This window comes from Rosa chinensis, chromosome 4 (genome assembly GCF_002994745.2).
Source record: "Rosa chinensis cultivar Old Blush chromosome 4, RchiOBHm-V2, whole genome shotgun sequence".
Taxonomy (NCBI): domain Eukaryota; kingdom Viridiplantae; phylum Streptophyta; class Magnoliopsida; order Rosales; family Rosaceae; genus Rosa; species Rosa chinensis.
This window is the reverse complement of record NC_037091.1, coordinates 59,370,515-59,389,760: the sequence shown is the minus strand read 5'-3', so window position 1 is coordinate 59,389,760 and position 19,246 is coordinate 59,370,515. Positions and strand designations below refer to the sequence as shown.

At 37.4% G+C, this 19,246-nt stretch overlaps 3 protein-coding genes across 10 annotated transcripts; all 3 read left to right on the top strand.

Moving 5' to 3' along the window:
* On the top strand, positions 1–1,990 carry LOC112198160 (probable transmembrane ascorbate ferrireductase 4). The gene is made up of 4 exons (XM_024339232.2): positions 1–278; positions 389–440; positions 574–770; positions 1,525–1,990. The coding sequence occupies exons 1-4, from the start codon at positions 120–122 to the stop codon at positions 1,849–1,851; spliced, it is 735 nt and encodes a 244-aa protein (XP_024195000.2). The 5' UTR covers positions 1–119; the 3' UTR covers positions 1,852–1,990.
* Positions 1,991–2,207: 217 nt separating this feature from the next.
* On the top strand, positions 2,208–13,333 carry LOC112198156. Of its 6 annotated transcripts, XM_040518257.1 has the most exons (8): positions 2,208–2,371; positions 2,724–3,330; positions 3,448–4,986; positions 5,381–5,692; positions 5,785–5,884; positions 5,967–6,795; positions 7,271–7,406; positions 7,713–9,092. In XM_040518257.1, the coding sequence occupies exons 2-6, from the start codon at positions 2,729–2,731 to the stop codon at positions 6,672–6,674; spliced, it is 3,261 nt and encodes a 1,086-aa protein (XP_040374191.1). In that variant the 5' UTR covers positions 2,208–2,371; positions 2,724–2,728; the 3' UTR covers positions 6,675–6,795; positions 7,271–7,406; positions 7,713–9,092. The 6 variants fall into 6 exon arrangements, with proteins under 6 accessions (XP_040374191.1, XP_040374188.1, XP_024194994.1 ...); XM_040518254.1 differs by lacking the exon at positions 7,713–9,092 and adding an exon at positions 10,348–10,511 and having other exon boundaries at positions 2,724–4,986; XM_024339226.2 differs by having other exon boundaries at positions 2,724–4,986.
* A 1,606-nt stretch (positions 13,334–14,939) lies between these two features.
* On the top strand, positions 14,940–18,766 carry LOC112198158. 3 transcript variants are annotated; one of them, XM_040518259.1, is made up of 11 exons: positions 14,940–15,319; positions 15,406–15,492; positions 15,640–15,801; positions 15,939–16,018; positions 16,363–16,451; positions 16,549–16,652; positions 16,743–16,821; positions 16,897–16,972; positions 17,090–17,204; positions 17,595–18,240; positions 18,360–18,766. In XM_040518259.1, exons 1-11 carry the CDS (start codon positions 15,076–15,078, stop codon positions 18,451–18,453), a joined length of 1,776 nt encoding a protein of 591 aa, XP_040374193.1. In that variant the 5' UTR covers positions 14,940–15,075; the 3' UTR covers positions 18,454–18,766. The 3 variants fall into 3 exon arrangements, with proteins under 3 accessions (XP_040374193.1, XP_040374192.1, XP_024194998.1); XM_040518258.1 differs by having other exon boundaries at positions 15,930–16,018; positions 18,360–18,686; XM_024339230.2 differs by having other exon boundaries at positions 14,943–15,319; positions 15,930–16,018; positions 17,709–18,240; positions 18,360–18,686.
* The last annotated feature ends 480 nt before the right edge of the window (positions 18,767–19,246 follow it).

Sequence of the window (19,246 nt, the reverse complement as noted above, 5' to 3'; positions counted from 1 at the left end):
AAGAAAATGGCTTTACTCAAAATGGGCATAGTTCCAGACTAGATCTAGAGCTCAGCTGTCGGTTGCTACTTAGCTTCTACTACTTTTTACACTGTTACGCTCTTTGAGTTTTGGTTGCCATGGCCACAGGTTCAGTAGTCCCATTGCTCTTCCTAGCCAGAATCTCTGGGCTTTTGGTTGCAGTGCTGGTCTCGATTTGGGCTATTTCATTCAGGTCCAGCTTTCATCATCACTCTTCTGAGTCCTCTCCCCAAGAAGACCAGGGCATCACCTATTCAGTATGTGCTGAAATACCCAACTTTTTTTTTTCCTTGATTTGTAGTGAAAAACCCATAAAGGTTCTACATTTTTTGAAGCTGAATCTGGTGGGTTTGGTTTGCTTTTACAGGTTCTTCATCCTTTGTTCATGGTCATTGGCTTTATTCTCATCAGTGGAGAAGGTAGTGGGAGAACCAAACCAATAAGTTAATTTAAAAAATTGAAGCAGACCCTTTAATTGATGTAAAGGAAGTGTTTTTATCAGTTGGATTTTAAGTGGTTTTCTTTTTTGTTTTGTTTTGTACTTTTTCACAGCAATTTTGATACATAGGTGGTTGCCTGGTTCAAGAAGTTTGAAGAAATCAGTGCATTTGTGTCTTCAAGGTGTGGCTTTGGCTTCTGGGATCTTTGGGATTTGGACCAAGTTTCATGGCCAGAAGGGCATTGTGGCTAATTTCTATAGTCTTCATTCTTGGATGGGTTTGATCTGCATTCTCTTGTTTGGAGCTCAGGTACTTATTTCTCTTCTTCAATTCTTCCATATGAACTCAAGTTTGATATTTGGGGTTGAATTCATAAGCTGTTTGTTTCCTGGGAAACTGCATTGTTATAAATGATCATGGGTGACACTTAAAGAGGTAGTAATTTGGCAGTTTCAATCTAAAAGAAACACTAGTACATTCTTGTTTCTCTTTCACTTTCAGCCTTATCTTTAAGAACTCGACGACAAAGTTTATCTGGCACTCTCATTATCATTGAACATACATGCTTAAGATGCTTTTGGATGTTGACAAAGCATGTAGGCCATGCTTAATTATCTGTATAAAGCATACACCATCCATTTTTCAATGAAAATAATTCATCAAATAGGACTCCAACACACAAAATGGTGGGTTTAGTGTCAGGGGGATGATTTAGTGCACCGACGTGCACTTTCACCTACATAAATGGATGATTATATTATATTAAGTACACTTTTAGGTTATTAATAAAAATATTAATTATAAATATCAAAGGTTGATATTATCTTATAAGTGTTGGGTCATTTGCACCGTCGGTGCATAGAATAATTTCCATTAGTGTCATTGTAGGACTGCGCAATCACTTCCATAGTTTTGTTTTTTGTTTTTTTTTTTGTTCAATTGGAATAAGAACTGTATCAAAAGGGCCAATGACCCACATTGACCATTCCGCATTCTTTGTGTTCCAACTTGACCAAAGAAAAGGTTTTGAAAATAAAAACCATTGATTTGGTGATTGTTGCAGTGGTTGGTGGGTTTCTTGAGCTTTTGGCATAGAGGGGAAGGGCGCACGGTAAGGCAAAGGGTGTTGCCCTGGCATATCTTCCTTGGGCTCTACACTTATGGTTTGGCAGTGGCTACAGCAGAAACTGGGCTTTTGGAGAAGTTGACATTCTTACAAACAAAGAGGAATATGTCTAAACGCTGCCCAGAGTCCATGGTTGTTAATAGTTTGGGGCTTGGGTTGGCCTTCCTCAGTGGCATTGTAATATTGGCTGCAGTATCACCCAAGTACCAACCACCACAACAATTGTGGGCAACAGCCACACAGCTGTTGCCACGAGATGAATGAATGGTGGGTAATGGAGTCACGTACAAACCATGAAGGGTTGCTCTTTATTATTTTATATTTGTGAAACTCATCCGTACTAGAAACAGTAACTTGGCCAAATTTTTATATACATTTTTTACATTTTGTATTATTTTCTTATCAGTTGATGTTTTTTTAGTATTAAATTTTGTGAGTGGGTGTTGTTTTAATATTTATTTATTTATTTTACATTAAAATTGAAGGGGCCACTTCTTGTTTTCGTTACTTGAAGCATATTTGCCTCTTTTTCTCATAAAAAAAAAAAGAAGAAAAATGAAAACTATATTTGCCTCTTGGAGTTTTGGTCTTATACTGACCTTCATTTTTATTGGACCAAACAATTAAGGACTCAGAGCTACAGAGGATAGGATTATAAGAAACAACTGGACGCCATCTTTTCTGAAGCAACTGTGGAAGATCTCCGGTGAATCAAGTGGAAGTGAAATAAGCGAATAGGTCCCATTCAGCGACTTCTTCTCCATCCCTGTAAATGAATTCTTTGGTATTGCCCAGATTTCAATCTGATTCCTCTTCTCTAACCTTAATAGTTGGTATTGAGATTATGATTCGGGATGGCTTGCTATTATGTCCTTGAATTTTCTTGTTATTGGCCTTCTGTGTTGCTATTCATCAAAAATTCTTTCACTTTTAGACATAAGATGGAGTAGTCCTGTTTCCCTGATCATTCACTATGATTTAATTATACATGTTTGTGGTGATACCAATCCCCTAGCCTCCCTCCCTACAGGCTCTTGTATTACATTTATTCATTACGAAAAAAAAAGAAAATGAATGATGAATGCATTTTGTGAAGCTTCAATTAATGATGAATACATTTTCTGGTCCTGTTGCAGATTCAATGGATAAGACATGGGTTAAGCTACATAGGAAAAGCACCGAGTATAAGGTCGGACTTCAAAATTTCATCCGAAACTCCCTCATTGTGGCTTCCCACGAGGGCAAGATTAAATGCCCTTGTCAATTATGTGCTAATCGTTCTTGGCGGAGCCCTGGTTTGGTGTACAAACACTTGCAAGCTGAGAAAATGTCTCCAGACTATGAAGATGGATTGTGGGATGAACATGGTGAAGCTTTACCCAATCCCGTATTCTTGGATGAAATCGAGGACCAACCTGAGGTCAATCTAGACATGAATGATATGTTGACAGATGCATTTGCAAATAACAGTCCACCTGGTTCACCCTACATTGGAGATGATGGTGCAACCATGAACACTGCACCTCCAGAAGTACAAAGATTTTACAACTTGATAAATGAGGCTAATGTTGATTTGTATCCCGGTTCAACAAAGATGAAAAAATTGGAGTATCTAGTGCGCTTGTATCAAATCAAGTGTTTGGGAGGAATCTCTGACAAGGCTCTTTCACTGCTACTGAAATTGACCAAGTCAATACTTCCAGATGGTGAGACACTACCAGACAGTTTCTACAAAGCCAAAAGGTTAATCTGTGATCTTGGATTAAGTTATGAAAAAATTGATGCTTGCCCCAATGATTGCATGATATATTGGAAAGATACTGCCAATCTTGATAAGTGTCATACTTGTGGTACAAGTAGGTACTTGTATGAGACCATTGAAGATGGCATAACGACAAGAAAAGTTTCTGCAAAGGTTTTAAGATATTTTCCTGTGACACCGCGTCTTCAGCGTCTATTTATGTCAAGATGTACCTCCAATCACATGACATGGCATGCAACTGATCGACCCATAGATGGAAGAATGAGGCATCCTGCTGATTCACCTGCTTGGAAAGAATTGGACAGATTGTATCCCTCATTTGCACAAGAAATGCGTAATGTCAGGTTAGGCTTAGCAAGTGATGGTTTTAATCCATTCGGTAATATGAGTTCAGCTCACAGTATTTGGCCCGTTGTTTTAACAGTTTACAATCTCCCCCCATGGCTTTGTATGAAGCAACCATACATGCTTTTATCACTTGTGATTCCAGGTCCCAAAGCTCCAGGGAATGACATTGATGTGTTCTTGGCTCCCTTGATTGATGAACTAAAGTCCTTGTGGGATGTTGGAGCTGCCACATATGATGTGATTTCAAAACAAAGTTTCACTATGAGGGCGGCACTATTATGGACTATAAATGATTTTCCGGCATATGCTAATCTATCTGGGTGGAGTACTAAGGGTAAGATGGCTTGTCCTCATTGTGGTGATTACACCGATTGTTTAAGGTTATACTATGGGAAAAAGTTCTGCTACATGGGACATCGTCGATTTCTTCCAATCAGCCATCGGTTCCGCAGCCAAAAACGACCTTTTAATGGAAAACAGGAACATAGACCCCATCCTATACCAATGACTGGTTTGGAGTGTCTCTTTCAGTTGTCTACACTACAGTTTAAGTTTGGAAAAGCTACTGCTAAACCTCCTCGGAGACGTAAAGGGGATGCACCACCATACAACGGACCTTGGAAAAAGGAGAGCATTTTTTTCCAATTGCCATATTGGAAGGACTTACTCATTCGACACAACTTAGATGTGATGCATATTGAGAAAAACATATGTGATGCTGTTCTTGGAACTTTGTTAGGAATTGATGGCAAGAACAAGGATAGTATCAAGGCACGTGCTGACTTGGAACGATTGAATATATGGCCAAAACTGCATCCAGAACGGCGAGCCGGAAAAACATTTTGCCCTCCAGCTATATTTACATTGTCTAATGATGAAAAGACTATGATGTGCGAAGTGTTTGCATCCTTCAGGCCTCCTGACAGTTTCTCATCTTACATAGCTGATTGCGTCCAAGTAAAAGAAAAGAAATTGGTTGGCCTGAAAAGTCATGACTGCCACATTATCTTGCACCACTTGCTGCCTCTTGCTATTCGACGAGTTCTTCCAAGACCTTTGTGTATGGTGTTGCTGGAATTAAGTTCATTTTTTCGACACTTAGGTGTAAACAATTCTACAAGCGAGTCATTTTCACAATTGACACCACGCATAGTCCTTGTTCTTTGCCAGCTAGAGAAAATGTTTCCACCTTCTTTCTTTGACATTATGGTCCATTTACCAATCCACTTAGCATATGAAGCTGCAATTGCTGGCCCTGTTCACTTTCGAACGATGTGGCCTGTAGAGAGGTATGTAACTCTTGCTTGTTTTCATGGAACAAAATAATTAAGTAGCATTCTATTTTTTCTTTTTTTTTGTGTTTTTTTTTTTTTATTTTTTTTTTTTGCAAAGCAAGATAGAAACACTTTATTCAAAACTCTTTATACTCCCTTTCTTGATTCTTTTAAACCCCAGCATTAAGATTTATTTCACAGGGCTTTAGTAATCAATAAATAGCCTGCTCCGTATTATGCAAAATGAGTACCCCACTAATTTATATATTTTTTGATTGTAAAAGATTTTTTTGATGTACAACCTGATGCTATGAATATCACATCGTTTAGTTATGTTATTTTCTCTTACTTTAATCTTCATACCTTATTTTTATTCAAGTTGTTTGTATTATTCCTCACACTTAATCAGGAACTTGGGAACACTTAAGAGGTATGTGCGTAACAAAAGTCGACCTGAGGGTTCGATTGCTGAAGGGTACATTGCTGATGAGGCCATGTCATTTTGTTCCATGTACTTGGAAGATTCAGTTACACGCCGGACCAATCTTGGACGAAATGCTGATGCGGAACATCGAGATGTGTCTGGTGGTTATTCAATTTTCCTTAATATTGGTCATGCTATTGGAGGTTCGGGTAAAGAAGTGCATATGGATTATAACGAGTGGCTTCGCGTACATAGATATGTTCTACTTAATTGTCCGGAGGTCAAACCATTCGTAGAGTAAGTTGCTTATTGACATGAAATTTTTTTTCAATAAGCTGTGAAGATTTTTGCTTATAAGTTATTAATATGCTTGTGTTCTTGAATATTAGCCAACACATCGAAGAGGGAAGGAGAAGAAAGGGTCGAAAGAGGATGTGGGAAGCTGACCAAGAATCGTATAGAACTTTTCCAGACTGGTTTGCAAAACAAGTAAGAAAGCTACACATATTATTTACACAAGTATAAAGTTGAATTTGTCTTATAATGTACACCTATTGGCTTACACACTTAGGTGAAGGCTATGCAAATGGATCCTGCAACAGTAGTCCACCCAGATATGGTTGCTTTGGCCAACGGTCCAGTCAATTGGTCTATTAAGCACAACAATTATGTGATTAATGGTTATAGATTTCGAATTAATAGGATTGATAAGAAAAAAAAAAATCAAAACAGTGGTGTGTTTGTCCGTGCAACAAGAAATAGTTATGCAAGTAGGCAAGATAGAAATCCAAGAGATGGAGAGCTGGACTATTACGGGGTGCTAAATGATGTCATTGAGCTTAATTATGAGGAGGTAGGCAAGATTGTCTTGTTTGAATGTGATTGGTGCAATAGTGAGGGCAATTCTACAGGTTTGCAGATAGATGAATATGGTTTTGTATCAGTAAACTTTACAAAGCTCATATCTGATGGGGACACTCTCATACTTGCCTCACAAGCTGAACAAGTATTTTATGTCCAAGATCCCATTGATACCGATTGGCACGTAGCAACAAAGACGAAGCCTCGTGATCTATACAACCTTGTGGTTGCTGTCCATGATGATCCATGTAATGCACAAAACATAGATGATGCATCTATGGATTTGGATGAGGAAAATGTCAGGACTGATGTTGATGGATTCACAGTTAATCAAGCATTACCTCCCCAACCCCACCTCCCTTATGATGGTAGTGAGGATAACGAGTATGATGGTGATGATACAGATCAAGATTCATGAAACTTTGTCATGATGAATTGCTTTTGCTGTCATAAATTGGAAGAACTTGGGAGCTTTTGTCAGCAGCCGATTACTACTATATTCTTCTGACTTGACTTTTATATGTTTCATTTTCAGCTCTGTAAGTGTCCTGTGTATCAGTGTATGCCTTTCGTCAATCTCATCTTCATAGTTCTTTTCATATTTTTTTTTGGTCACCAGTTTGCATTCAAGATTTATGTTTCTATGTTTGTGAAGATTCCATTTCAACACCAGTAGTTTTAACTTTTAACATGTCAAATGTTTCAATTAGGAATGCTACTTAGATATGATTACTGAAAACAGGGTATGAGCATGTTAACTGTTATCTGGTATATTTGCTACTGAATTTTACATTACTTGTAGTGATTAGGATTTACATAATAAGAGTTCCTTTTGTTTTCCTGACATGTTTTGCAAGAAATGATTACACATTACCAATGATTCTTGAAGTTAAAGATGCAATAAATCTGCATCAGCATTTATTCACAACTCATAATGTCTTCAGTTTATTTTCAACTATGAGATATATGCCATTCGTAAGTAGGGTCCTTTACAATTTACATTTGTTGAGACAGGACCATGCTTGGCTGCACTTCCACTTCTGGTAACGACTAATTGTGGCAAGTGAAGCCACACATCAATTTCCTAATTGACTTTACAAGGAATTCACGATGACCGTCGATATAGATATCTTGGAGTATCAGGATTAAGGTAAAGTTCCCTGTCTTATGTATCTAGTCTTGCTAGCTGCTTCAATTGCATTTTTAGAGTCTCATAAATCACAATTGATCTCTTGCATGTCCCTTGATATTGCAAGGGTGAGACCATCATCAATTGCCTTTTGGAAACTCAAGTGGTTGTGAGAAATCTGTCATGGATCTAACCATATTTTGTTTCGAAATTATAAATTCAGCATTTTTTGACAAATAGGCCGAGGAAGCATATAACAATCTTTCTTCTTTATAGGACCACCATAGTCGGAAATAGGAATTAATCATGAGTTGCTCTTCTTTACAGATCAAGATTGATGAAACTTTGTCATGATAAATTGCTTTGTCAAGATTGATCAATATGATGGTGATGAGCTGACAAACTTGCATTCCACTAGTGTGTTTTGAGTGGTACTATGACGTGGTCTGTTTTGCATTTCTCCCTTTAGAACTTGATTAAAAACAGAAATCTGTTTTGCTATATTTTGTATCTTCTGCCCTTCCAGATGATGTATTGAATATATCATCTTCTTCTTATTTTTTTCTTTGTTTTTTTTTCCTTATTAAGTTAACCTACATATTGAGCCTATTAAAAACATTTGAGGCATGGGATAAATATAAAGGTAGCAGCAGTAACTAGCCTCAAATTATTGTAGAGATTGAAATGCATTCAATTAAAATGGAGAATCTTAGAAACATGCAAGAGTTAAAAGGACCACATACACAACATCAAAATTAAACATAAAGAAAGATTGAAAACATACTGCTAACACATCTTCCTCATGCAAACATACTTGGAAATTTATATTGCATCAATGTTTAACTACATGCATCATCTTCCTCGTCCCCGGTTGCATCATATTTGGCATCCTTGTCCGGTTTAGGATAAGTCACACCAGGTTGTGGTCGCCTGTAAATTCCTCTTTTCTCAGCTATAAGGTGGTGAACAGGGCTAACCTCCTCAAGTTCAGTATCAGGAATGTCTGAAAATAAACAGGACTCACCTTTTTCCGAATGACTTGATTGAACAGTAGGTACTGGAGTCCTGATGTGCAACTTATAAGGAGATAAATTTGAGGGTACACTCACACTAGGTCCGTGCCATGAACCATCATCTTTAAAGAGGAGAGGATACATAATTTGCAGCATGTCGTTGCGTATGCCACCAGAACTGTTCCGTTGAGGAGAAACATTAGATGGAGAAAGAGTAGCATTAGCAATATTAGTTGATGAAAGAGCAATATCAGGTGATGAAGGAGCACAATTAGATAAAGAAAGAGCAAGATTATTTGACGAAGCATCTCCAACTTCAGTAGAATTGGTCTTGCTTAGTTCCTCCGAATTGAAAGAGAGCATTCTCTTACAGTTTTTAGAACCTTTTTTAGGGAGCATTGGGATGGACAGAAGAAACTTTCTACAAATTAGTTAGAAAAGAAAGTTAGGAAACTACTTGGACAATATGGATATGTTGCTATAAACCCTGTTATATATAACACAGATATGTGGTAGCATATTGTATCCATAAAAATCTTCCAGGAGGTAGGCCAATGTCATGAAATCGTAAAAGTGAGAATAATAATAATGAGATTCTTTTAGTCAATGTCAATCACAGTATGTGTTTAATAAACCTACACACTAACCAATACCATTCGTGGCACTACTTTGGTACATATATTCTCTAAAGGAAGTCTGGGACTGTGGGCATTTGTGGCTTCTTGATAATAGTATATCTGCTGAGGCAACAAAAGTTAAAAGACTAGATGTTTCTTATTATATAATAGGAATAGTTAAATTATGTCAACCACATACTAATGCCTGCTAACAAGGACAAATCTTTTAACAAAATAGATTGGGAAACTTAAAATCAATGAAATATAATTACAAAGAAGCAAAACATAAAATTTAGAAAGTAATGAGCGGGATTGAATCCCGCCATAATGCAATCACCAATTAAATGTTTGAGTTAATATTAGAATATGGTGTAGAACCCAAGAAAGGAGAGGGACTATATTTGGAACATGATAAAAAAATAAACCTATAGGGTTGTAGCTCTCCAACAATCAAAAGTAGAATGATATCCAAGAAGAAGACGAGCACAACAGCTGAAGAAGAAACTGCAGTAGTGGTAAGCAAGTATATGATTCTATCTTCTGAAAAGTAGATCCCTTATTGTGAACACTCAGTACATGTACATGCATCTTCTAAAAAGGAGGTGATGGTAAGTCCTTGTCCGGTTTATATTCTGAAGTAGTAGATCCTTATTGTGAACACTGCAGTACATGTGCATCTTCTAAAAAGGGAGTGATGGTAAGTCCTTGTCCGGTCTATATTCTAAAATAGAAGATCCTTATTGTGAACACTACTGCAGAACTTGGTTATCAATAGCTTTAACCAAGATCCCTTTAAAGGTTAATTGGAATCTCTGTGAACATTAACTTATATTGAATCAAAGTTGGTTCTATCTAACTACATAAGGGATCTTCCCAGGGCTAATCAATTATTGTCCTATTCTTAGTTAGTGAGCTGTAAGGGAAAACTGAATTGGTCAGTGAGTAAAGACTCACTGTTGTATTCTGGTTGGTTCTTGGATTGTGATTAGAACAAAATGGTTTGCAAGTATAATCATATATTGTTTGGCTTATTTTGTTGCTTTGTGGCAGATGAGTTATCCAACCAAAATAAAGAAACATCTTTGACTTCAAATCTTGTTACTTTGTGGCAGATGAGTTTTATTTTCAATAACTATTATGTCATTGTAAGAGCAGTTTGTTTTCTAGTTATAGATTCTAATTTTCAATTGGTTTATGAGAAGTCTAATTAGAACTAGCGGTAGTTATTAAGTATGAAAGTAGTGTAGCAGAACAGTGTAGATGATCTGATAATTGCTCTATAGTATGAGACTAATCTGATAGGATATTCTGAAATAAATGTGATATTCACAGGTGTCATCACTTATGGAGTTCAATATGGAGCCTCTAAGCAATGAAATGGAGATTGCTCAATCTTTGCTACACATGCAACAAACAAACATAACTAATGAGTTTCATAATGTGGTTGGGATTGTGAATGAGTTTACGGATGGCTCGAACTCTGAAGCTGAAGAGGATGATAGCTTTAATTTGCGTGGAGTAAATAGGCCAAATTGGGCAAAAGGAGGGAATGTGGAATACTTGAAGTTCAATGATGAAGGGCAAGCTGTGGAGCCAGAAGCAACTGTTGCAAGATGGCAACGATACCTTGGCATGAAGGCCACAGATCATAGGTTGTTTCAGCTCAATGTCTTTGATTGGCGAGAGTTTCGTAAGGGAAAGAAACTAGATGAGGCATGGGATGCAATCAGGGTAATCATACTTAACTACCTAAGTGTTGGTTTATAATTTTAACTATGGACATTCTGATTAGTTTAAAGTTTAATAATTTGTAGCTTCATAATTTAATAACATCTTTTGTATATGTGTAATATTAGAGAACTATTGATTGGTCGGACCCCGAAACTCAAAGAAAGAGTGGGAGGATAAGGTTTGTGGTGGAGAGGAAGTTGAATGATCGTTGGAAGACATTTAAGGCGAAACTCCGGAAAGTATGGTATACCCCAAATGTTGGTACTGAAGAGCGTTTTAAATGCAAAGATGGGAGGGTAAGCAAAGAACAATGGGTTGCACTAGTTAACCACTGGGAAGATGAAAAGGAACAGGTATATATATATTTACGGGATGCATAATGTTTTCATATGATTGTGTGATATTCGTCCTGAAAATTAACTTTACTGCTATAACTGCATGTGCACCAGAAACAAGGACTGAATATATCTATGTTTAATGAAATCTGCAAAAGGATGGGGTAGTTTATAATTTACCTTACTGTAACATATTTGAACCTTGATGCAGTGGCGTTCTATTGTGAACAAGCAGAGTCGGGCAAAGCGTAGGATGATGCACACAACTGGCACAAAGACATTTGCAGAGATCAGGAACAAATATGTAAGTTGTTATGTTATTGAATAGCCATACATATTGAATTAATCTGCATAGTGTTACATATAAAAGTCTATGTTTTCTCTATAAATGAACTTAGTCACTCTAGCAGCAATAGAGAATGTATTCAATTATGAGTATCTACTGTGAGAGAATGTACTAGTTGTGAGAGAATAATGTAACTAGCATGTCTTAATTTGTGGCAATGCAGAAGTACATATGTGTAGTGAAAACTTGAAAATAACATGATATATATTACCAATTATTTGTATTACAAACGTATGCTGTATTAAAGGAAATGTTGGTGGGATGCTTAGACGAATGCACCAGATGATAAAGTTTTGCTCTTGTACCACCAGTAGGAGGGCTTGGTTTAGTAAAAATTTATGTTCTGCTTTCAAGGTATTCTCCACCTAACTAGCCTCATTACAAAATAACGTTTGCTTATTTTCACCTTGAAATTTAAAAGGTTCGTGAGAAACTGGTTTATCTTATTTAAGTTCTCAGGATATTGTTGTATTGCCTCAAGTAGTTTGTTATTGTTAATCATGTTATGAAGGACCTTTTTTATTTATTTTATTTATTTTTAAGTTGTTTGGTTTCATAGTTACTACTGATTACCATTTGTCTTAAGTAATTGCTTGATTTTCAATTTTCACTGGCCTTCATCATGACGTATTCTCTTCTCTTGTTTTGACCAATGTTCTGCTCTTAAAACATGCAAGACCTTAATCGCCATTTGCATACCCTGTACTCTACTTGTTGCAACCTTCTTTTTTAGTGTTTCTGATTAAATAAGAAGCGTTGTTGCAGGTTTTTATTTACTTGTCCTTCATGGTACTTGCATATCTGATATTACTTTTTTCTGTTTGTTTTTCTTAATTAGATTCTTGGTTCATATGTATGTAGAAAAAAATAAATGGAGGTGTAAACCCAGACCGTTGCAAAATGTTTGAGCTTACCCATGTCCACCCTGATGAACCAAATTCTAAACAAGCTATTGTAAGCATCACTTTTGACTTCTTGACATATTATTTTCAAGTGCTTAAGCGTACTCAACATTGATATTGTACTTACTGTGATTAGTTATACCAACTGTTTGATATAGGCCTTAATGAAGGACAAGATTGACAAGATGAAGACTACAAAGAGGGCATCCCAACTTCCAGAGACTCTTAATGATTTTGAAATCAATGAAGTATATGTGTCTGTGCTTGGAAAAGAGACACGTGGAGGGGTGCGAGGATTTGGCTTTGGAGTCAGACCTGAACAAGTTCCTGGTGTACTAGTCCAGAAGAGAGGTGTTCATTTAGAGGTACAAGCAATGAGAGAACAACATGAGGCTGAGATTGAAACGATTCGGAAGGAGAGCCAAGAAAAGGAAGATAAGCTTAGGGAAGAACTGAACAAACAAACTCTGGCCACAAAGGATAAATTTAAAAATATGGAGATTGCAATGAAAAAACAGGAAGCTCTTATGGCTTTGTTACTTGGGGCATATGAGTCAACTGATATGCTTGCTGCAGCTTTAAGAATGAAGGGTGCTTCTCTCCAACCATCGATGAGCCATATTCAATCTTCATATGAGGAGAACTTGGATGATGTTTACATACCACATTGCTCTGAAGAATTGCAGCAGCAAGTTACCAGAAATTGAGGCACTTCAGATTTCACCTTTTGGTTAGTAACAATTGTGCTTAAGGCCTCTGTATTTTTGTTGTTTTGGTCTTGATTAGGTGGTACCTACGTAATCATGGGATAAGTGCAGAGGCTTTTAAGTTTAGCTTCATAAGCAGATATAGGTTTTGGATGTATATCTGTGAAGTTTGATTTAGTTTAATAGTGTTCAACTACTATTTGAACTCTATGGTAGTTTGTGTATCTGTCAGGTATTATACCTGGAGTGATTAATGTAATATAAAAGTATTAAATGAAGGATTCAATATGCTTTTGTAATTAACAATTGTTTCGTTTATTTTTTTTTTGGGGAATTTTGAACGAAAGCCACGGGCCAATGTGGTTTGTGTCAAATTCATGATTAACCAAAAAATAAAAAATGAATAAAAATATTTAGGGGGACCCACCAGATGGTGTAATTAAATGAAAGAATAGCCTTTATTATTTCAATTGCTAGACACACACACAATCGTGGGTGTTGCAGTTACATGGCCCACCACAATGTCAGACTCATTGTACCCACGGAAGCATATAAATGTGACTGGTATGATGTATTGCAACTGGCCTACAGGGCACTGGCCCATTTAAAAGTGGCTGTAATGTGGCAATGGGCTATAGACACACACATATGTGGCCTTTGGCCCAAACTTGTCACTAATAGTGCATGTGGCTATTGCCATAAATTGTAGTGGTGAACCCATTCAAACTAAACTCATTTACTCAGATACCAAAAAATGCCCATCTTGTTAATATACTGAATTGATCTTAGTGCCAATGGGTTTTCCTTAATGCAATTTTTTAAAATTATTTTGGCCCATGCAGGTCTTCTTTGCGTCATCAGCACGCTCTAACCAACAGTGCTACTAGGCCAAAAGTTATATTACATTAATTTACAACATCTTCTATGTTTTCTCCTAAAAAAAAAAACATCTTCTATGTTTTTTTTTTGTTTTTTGAAGTAAGGGCCGGTGCGGCAGCCCTCAAGGCTTGATTAGTGAAACAGCGAGATACAGGGGTGGGGGGACATGATACTAAAACCCCAGATAACAAAGTACAGCAAGAGAACTTCCTGAGATAATAACAAGGAGTGAAGTGAACCTTACACATTTTACAATACATGTTTTGGAACATCTCTAAACTATGTAACGCCTTGCCTTTTAGAAACAAACCAATTTTCTACTTGACAACAAAAAAAAAAAACCAATTTTCTCTTAAATATGTTTGTGGAATTTTTTTATTGATGGACGAATACATTTTTCTTAATATAAAATAGAAACTGACTTTTTTGTTGATCCAAGTCTCGAATATAATTTTGTCTTTACTGTACATTCTCGAGTAATTGTAAAGTTGATATACGGATACTAAAGCTAAAAGAATGCAACCTTATTCACATGAGTCCAACCCTCCAAATTATGCCAATGTGACCATCAAGGTTTGTAGAGTCAAGAGGAATCGACAATACTGGTTTGATTTTTACAGTTCATTCCACAGTCAACTAAAATGATTATTATTAAGAATGTGAATTGGGTGACTGCAAATATTACCGAACCAAATTACCGATCTACCCAACCATCTGATATGTTAAAGTTGGTCGAGTGACTTAACATGAAGAGTTTTCGGCCATCAGTTTGTGGCCAGCAGGTTAAAGAGTTTTTGGGTTCATGCGCTTGCAGCAGGGATTCGTCTAGTTTTATTGGAATACCCTTGTTGACCTTAATCCAAATATTAACTGGATCAGTGTGTAACTAACTTTGCTACGTATCCGAAGTGACTTTCTAACTCACTCCTAGTTAAAGCCAAAAAGTTACTAATCTACCGTAAAGAAGAAGAAGAAAAAAAGTGGTTTTTCTTTAGGACTGTTTTGTATTCTAGTATTCGGCGACCAAACAGATGCCACACTGCCACCTCCAACTCCCCACCTCCTAGTCTCAGTCACCACACCTACCTCTCTCTCTCTCTCAGCTTCACCATTTCTCACATCCCACAGCAAATCCCAACTCCAATCCCTAAAAATTGATCATGTGCTCATCTTGCTCATGCCCTCCCTCCTCTCTCTTCCTCCCAACCTACTCTTCCTTCCTTCTACGACGTCGTTCTCTCTCCCCAACCCTAACTCTCTACAAACCTCGATCCCAGACACTCGGGCCTCGCCCCTCCGCTTCATTATCCCACCAAAGCCTCGACCTTTCATGGTTTCCTCCGGACCCTGATAACTACGGCGGTTGGGGACCCGTCGAAACTCCGATTTACCGCAAAAACCATGGTAAATTTCGTCTCTTTAACTATTTTGCAACTAGAATTTCAAAAATTGGGTCCTTAAATTAACCCTCGTTGTAAATTACTTTGCAGGGTTACCTACATTTGTGATCAGAGGTATTGGGGCTTCAGTGACGGTTGCAGTGGCTGCCATTGCTTACTTCTCGCTAACCCGAAAAGGTCTGCATTTTACTAATGGTGCCCTTGTTGCTTGTTGTTTTTTTTTTTTTTAGTGAATTGGGTTAATTTGGTAAATGAAATTGTTAGTTTCGTGTATTTGGGTGCTGAATTGGCTGTTGGGGATACCGCATTGTTGTATTTTTGTAGGTTTTAAGTTTCAGATTCCTAGTCCGTTGCATGTTCTTCACGAGATATTAAGTCCGGCTGATACTAAAGCTACAAAAAATGGAGCATTGGATGAGGATGGACCGGTCTCTGAGACAAGGACCGAGACTATACCTGTTGCCGATAGGAAAAGTGTTGCTTCAGGTATATCAAATTGAACGTTGTGTTATTGTTAAGCTTTGTTGTCTATTTATTTCTCTGAACATATTCCGGGAAAGGATTCCCAAAATGTGTTTTTGGTAATTAATTTCTTATTCTTTTGTATATTTCAGCATCTGCAGTGAAGCGTGATAGGATTTTAATCCCGGTTGCTTTAGATTCTACTCAACAGGAAGCTTTGACAGTTTTGAAGAAACTGAAGGTGTGTTTCTTTGTTAAATGCTGTCAAGTTTATGATCTTTTTGCTCAGTTTATTATTTCCATGTCCATTGTCTCTGAAGTAGGATTCCAAGGTGCTGATGTTTCTTACTCTTAACTGAATTTGAAAATAAACAGATAGTGCTAAATGCTTTGACCAAAATATGACTTGCATACTCACTAATAATAACTTCGTCATGGGGACCATAGAGCTATAATAATACTTTGAAAGACTAAAAGATTTTAAATTTATATTTGCTACATACTTGGAATTTTGAACAACTTAATAACTGAAGCTTTGGGTCCAGTTCTGAGCATGAATATCTCAACTGTAATTAAGGTATGCAGATCATTGAAGATGATGTCAAGGCTGATGAATTGTGTACTAGAAGGGAGTATGCTAGATGGCTGGTTCGAATAAACTCGTCATTGGAAAGGTAGCAATTTATCTATAGAAGACTTGAAAAATCTTTACATGTTATCATTGAGATGTTCAGTACAGTCTTCCTTAGATACTTTTAACGTGCCTGCTAGGAATGCAAAGCACCGACTTATCCCATCAGTTTCACTTGCTGGGTCCCAAGTTGCTGCATTTGATGATGTGAGTATTGAGGACCCTGATTTTGGATCCATCCAAGGTAAGGATTGATCTTTGTACCTGTTATTTGATGGGACTTTGTTTAACAAAGATGGCAATTTGAATAATTGGTTTTGAATTTTTCCCTAAGCCCTGGCGGAGGCCGGTGTCGTTCCCAGCAAATTATCACCGAAGAGCTCCCATGGAAACAACTATTTCTTCCCTGAGAGGTACATTGTATTCTGGACCTCTTCTTTTTTATATTTGACTACCCTTAACGCTAAAAAAAGTACATGGTGCTGCAGGTTTGTCTCTCGACAGGATCTGATTGACTGGAAAGCGCATTTAGAGTATGACTTTTCACCAGGAATAATTGATCAGGTAAAGAAGATTTGAAATTATTATCCATCAGAAATCTATCTGCATTTTCCCCCAAAGATAAACAGTCATGCCTTTTTAGTTGCATAGGTTTTAAAATCTGACTTGTTTGCAGTCCAGATATCAACAACAATAGTAGGTTTTATGGATGTGAAAGAGATCAGTCCAGATGCTTCAGCGAGACTATATACTGACTTGTTGGCCGGGGAAAAAAGCATACTCCGAAAAGTCTTTGGTATTCCCATTTCCTGTGTTTCTATAATTTTCTTTAGCAATTACAAGCATGAATACTTGCACACAGAAAACACATATACTAGATATAATGTCTTTTTTGTAGATTTTGGGCATGTTTGTTACTGATATCTGTTCTCAAGGCGAATAACCAATCTAGGGAAATTATAGTTGTTTTGCTCTGTGAAAGGATAAGAGAGTTAGTATTCAGGAGGTCTAGAGAGTAAACTGAACTCAATTTTTTATTTTATTTTATAGCTGGTATCATACTAGATGAATCCAGAATATGTATGTTTACTCTATGGATGACACCTTGAAACCTAGCGAGAAGATTAGTAAGATCACCAGGAATGCTTATCTTTTTTTTTTTAATTTTCTTTTTTATATGGTACAGACTTTGTTATACGTTTCTCTTTCCAAGGAGATTCAAACTTCTTCATGTTGCAACACATAAAAACATGCTGGCAAATTACACAGCTAAGAACCCCATGGCATAATTATCTTGCAGGACAGTGCAAGCGATTGCAACCAAACAAGCCTTCAACAAAAGCACAAGCAGCAGTGGCACTAACAAGTGGCAGGATCTCAGAACCAATTTCTACTGAACTTATGAGACTGAAGGCTGAATGTTCTGTGAGGAAGGCAGAGATGGAGGTCATCAGGTCCGAGTTACTGGACAGAGAAGACATACAGAAGTTTTGGGATGAGAAACTAAATGCAGAGAAAACCCATGGTCATGAGGTGGAGAAGGCTTATCATGCTGCCCTTAGTAATTTGGAAGAGGAGAAAATTGTTCAAGAAAAGTATTCTGCCGAGCTTTTAAAGGAGAAGGCAGCTATGGACTGTCAAAGACAATTACTTCTCAGTCTCAAGGAAGAGGTCAATGAGATGTCAGAAAAGCTTGCCTCTGAGAGGATTACTTATGTGGCTGAGAAGTGCAGTATGCAGGATGTGCTGAGTGATTTAGAGACCAAGCGGGAAAGTATGCTTGATCAGAAATCAATACTTGAAGCTGAGATAGAAGCCGTCCGAATTCTTAAGTATGCTTTCAACTCTTACTAATTCACGGACATATATTTAAACTTCACCAACACTCTAATAATAAAATGGAATTTGCATAGTTAAATATAGCTTCTCATAATTTTAAGCAATGATGCAGATCTTGGATAGAGGATGAAGCTAGAAAGAGCCAAGCCCGTGCCAAGGTACTGGAGGAGGTAGGACGAAGGTGGAAATGGGATAATCAAGCTTGACCATCCTCGCTCGTAAACTCGTACAGAGAGACATATCATGATGTTGTATGAATTTATGACCGGAGAATCTCTCTTGTGGAGTTTCCCACTGTTTTGATGTGCATGTACTCGAGGATTCCTTGTATAACATCCGAACGCCTGATGTGATTTTTGATTCCGCGATGAGGAATTGATAAACTTTTTGGCGCACATCCAAGCTATCTTACACTTGTTATGACATTGATGTAGCAAAACCGAATAGATATGTTTTGTGTTGTGGTCAAGGAAGCAAAGGAATCCAGTGCAACTGTCTAGTGGTGTCAAAATTTCAACTCATCGGTGTTAATATATTCTTCCCATTAACCCAACAATGTCACAAGTTCACAAACTCGAAAGTGTTAAATGTGGTCACGGATCCAGCTGGGGTGAAACGGTAAAATCATATCCATCCCTGACTAGTCAGTCAGCCGTTAAAGAACAGAAGCAAAACGGTCAAAAATGTCATTCCTCCCGCTTAGTTCTTTATAGCTATACTGCAACTGTCCCAAGATTGAAGCTTTGGCCATGACCAACTGTACTTACAGCTTCTGTGAATCCCACAAGGTATGTTGTGCTTTACCCTGCTCCATATCTTATAGCTATATGTCGGGAAACTTCTATGGAAGCGTTGGATATCACGAAAGAGACACCAGTTTCTTGTTTCATTTGGTGAAAGCACATATTGTTGTTTGGTCTGGTTTTCAAAGCCAGCTAGCTAGCCGTAAGAGAACATGGAATATTTAGAGCCCCAAAACCACTAGGGTTTTAGATAATG

What these genes read in the sequence shown, in the direction of transcription:
- LOC112198156 (XM_040518254.1), top strand. Translation starts at nt 2,729, where the DNA reads ATGGATAAGACATGGGTTAAGCTACATAGGAAAAGCACCGAGTATAAG. An exon ending in ACGATGTGGCCTGTAGAGAG is followed by an intron (nt 4,987 to 5,380) that starts GTATGTAACTCT and finishes ACACTTAATCAG; the next exon opens with GAACTTGGGAACACTTAAGA. An exon ending in CAGACTGGTTTGCAAAACAA is followed by an intron (nt 5,885 to 5,966) that starts GTAAGAAAGCTA and finishes TTACACACTTAG; the next exon opens with GTGAAGGCTATGCAAATGGA.
- LOC112198158 (XM_040518258.1), top strand. Translation starts at nt 15,076, where the DNA reads ATGTGCTCATCTTGCTCATGCCCTCCCTCCTCTCTCTTCCTCCCAACC. An exon ending in CTTCTCGCTAACCCGAAAAG is followed by an intron (nt 15,493 to 15,639) that starts GTCTGCATTTTA and finishes GTATTTTTGTAG; the next exon opens with GTTTTAAGTTTCAGATTCCT. An exon ending in TGATTTTGGATCCATCCAAG is followed by an intron (nt 16,653 to 16,742) that starts GTAAGGATTGAT and finishes TTTTTCCCTAAG; the next exon opens with CCCTGGCGGAGGCCGGTGTC.
- LOC112198160 (XM_024339232.2), top strand. Translation starts at nt 120, where the DNA reads ATGGCCACAGGTTCAGTAGTCCCATTGCTCTTCCTAGCCAGAATCTCT. An exon ending in TATTCTCATCAGTGGAGAAG is followed by an intron (nt 441 to 573) that starts GTAGTGGGAGAA and finishes ACTTTTTCACAG; the next exon opens with CAATTTTGATACATAGGTGG. An exon ending in TTCTCTTGTTTGGAGCTCAG is followed by an intron (nt 771 to 1,524) that starts GTACTTATTTCT and finishes TGATTGTTGCAG; the next exon opens with TGGTTGGTGGGTTTCTTGAG.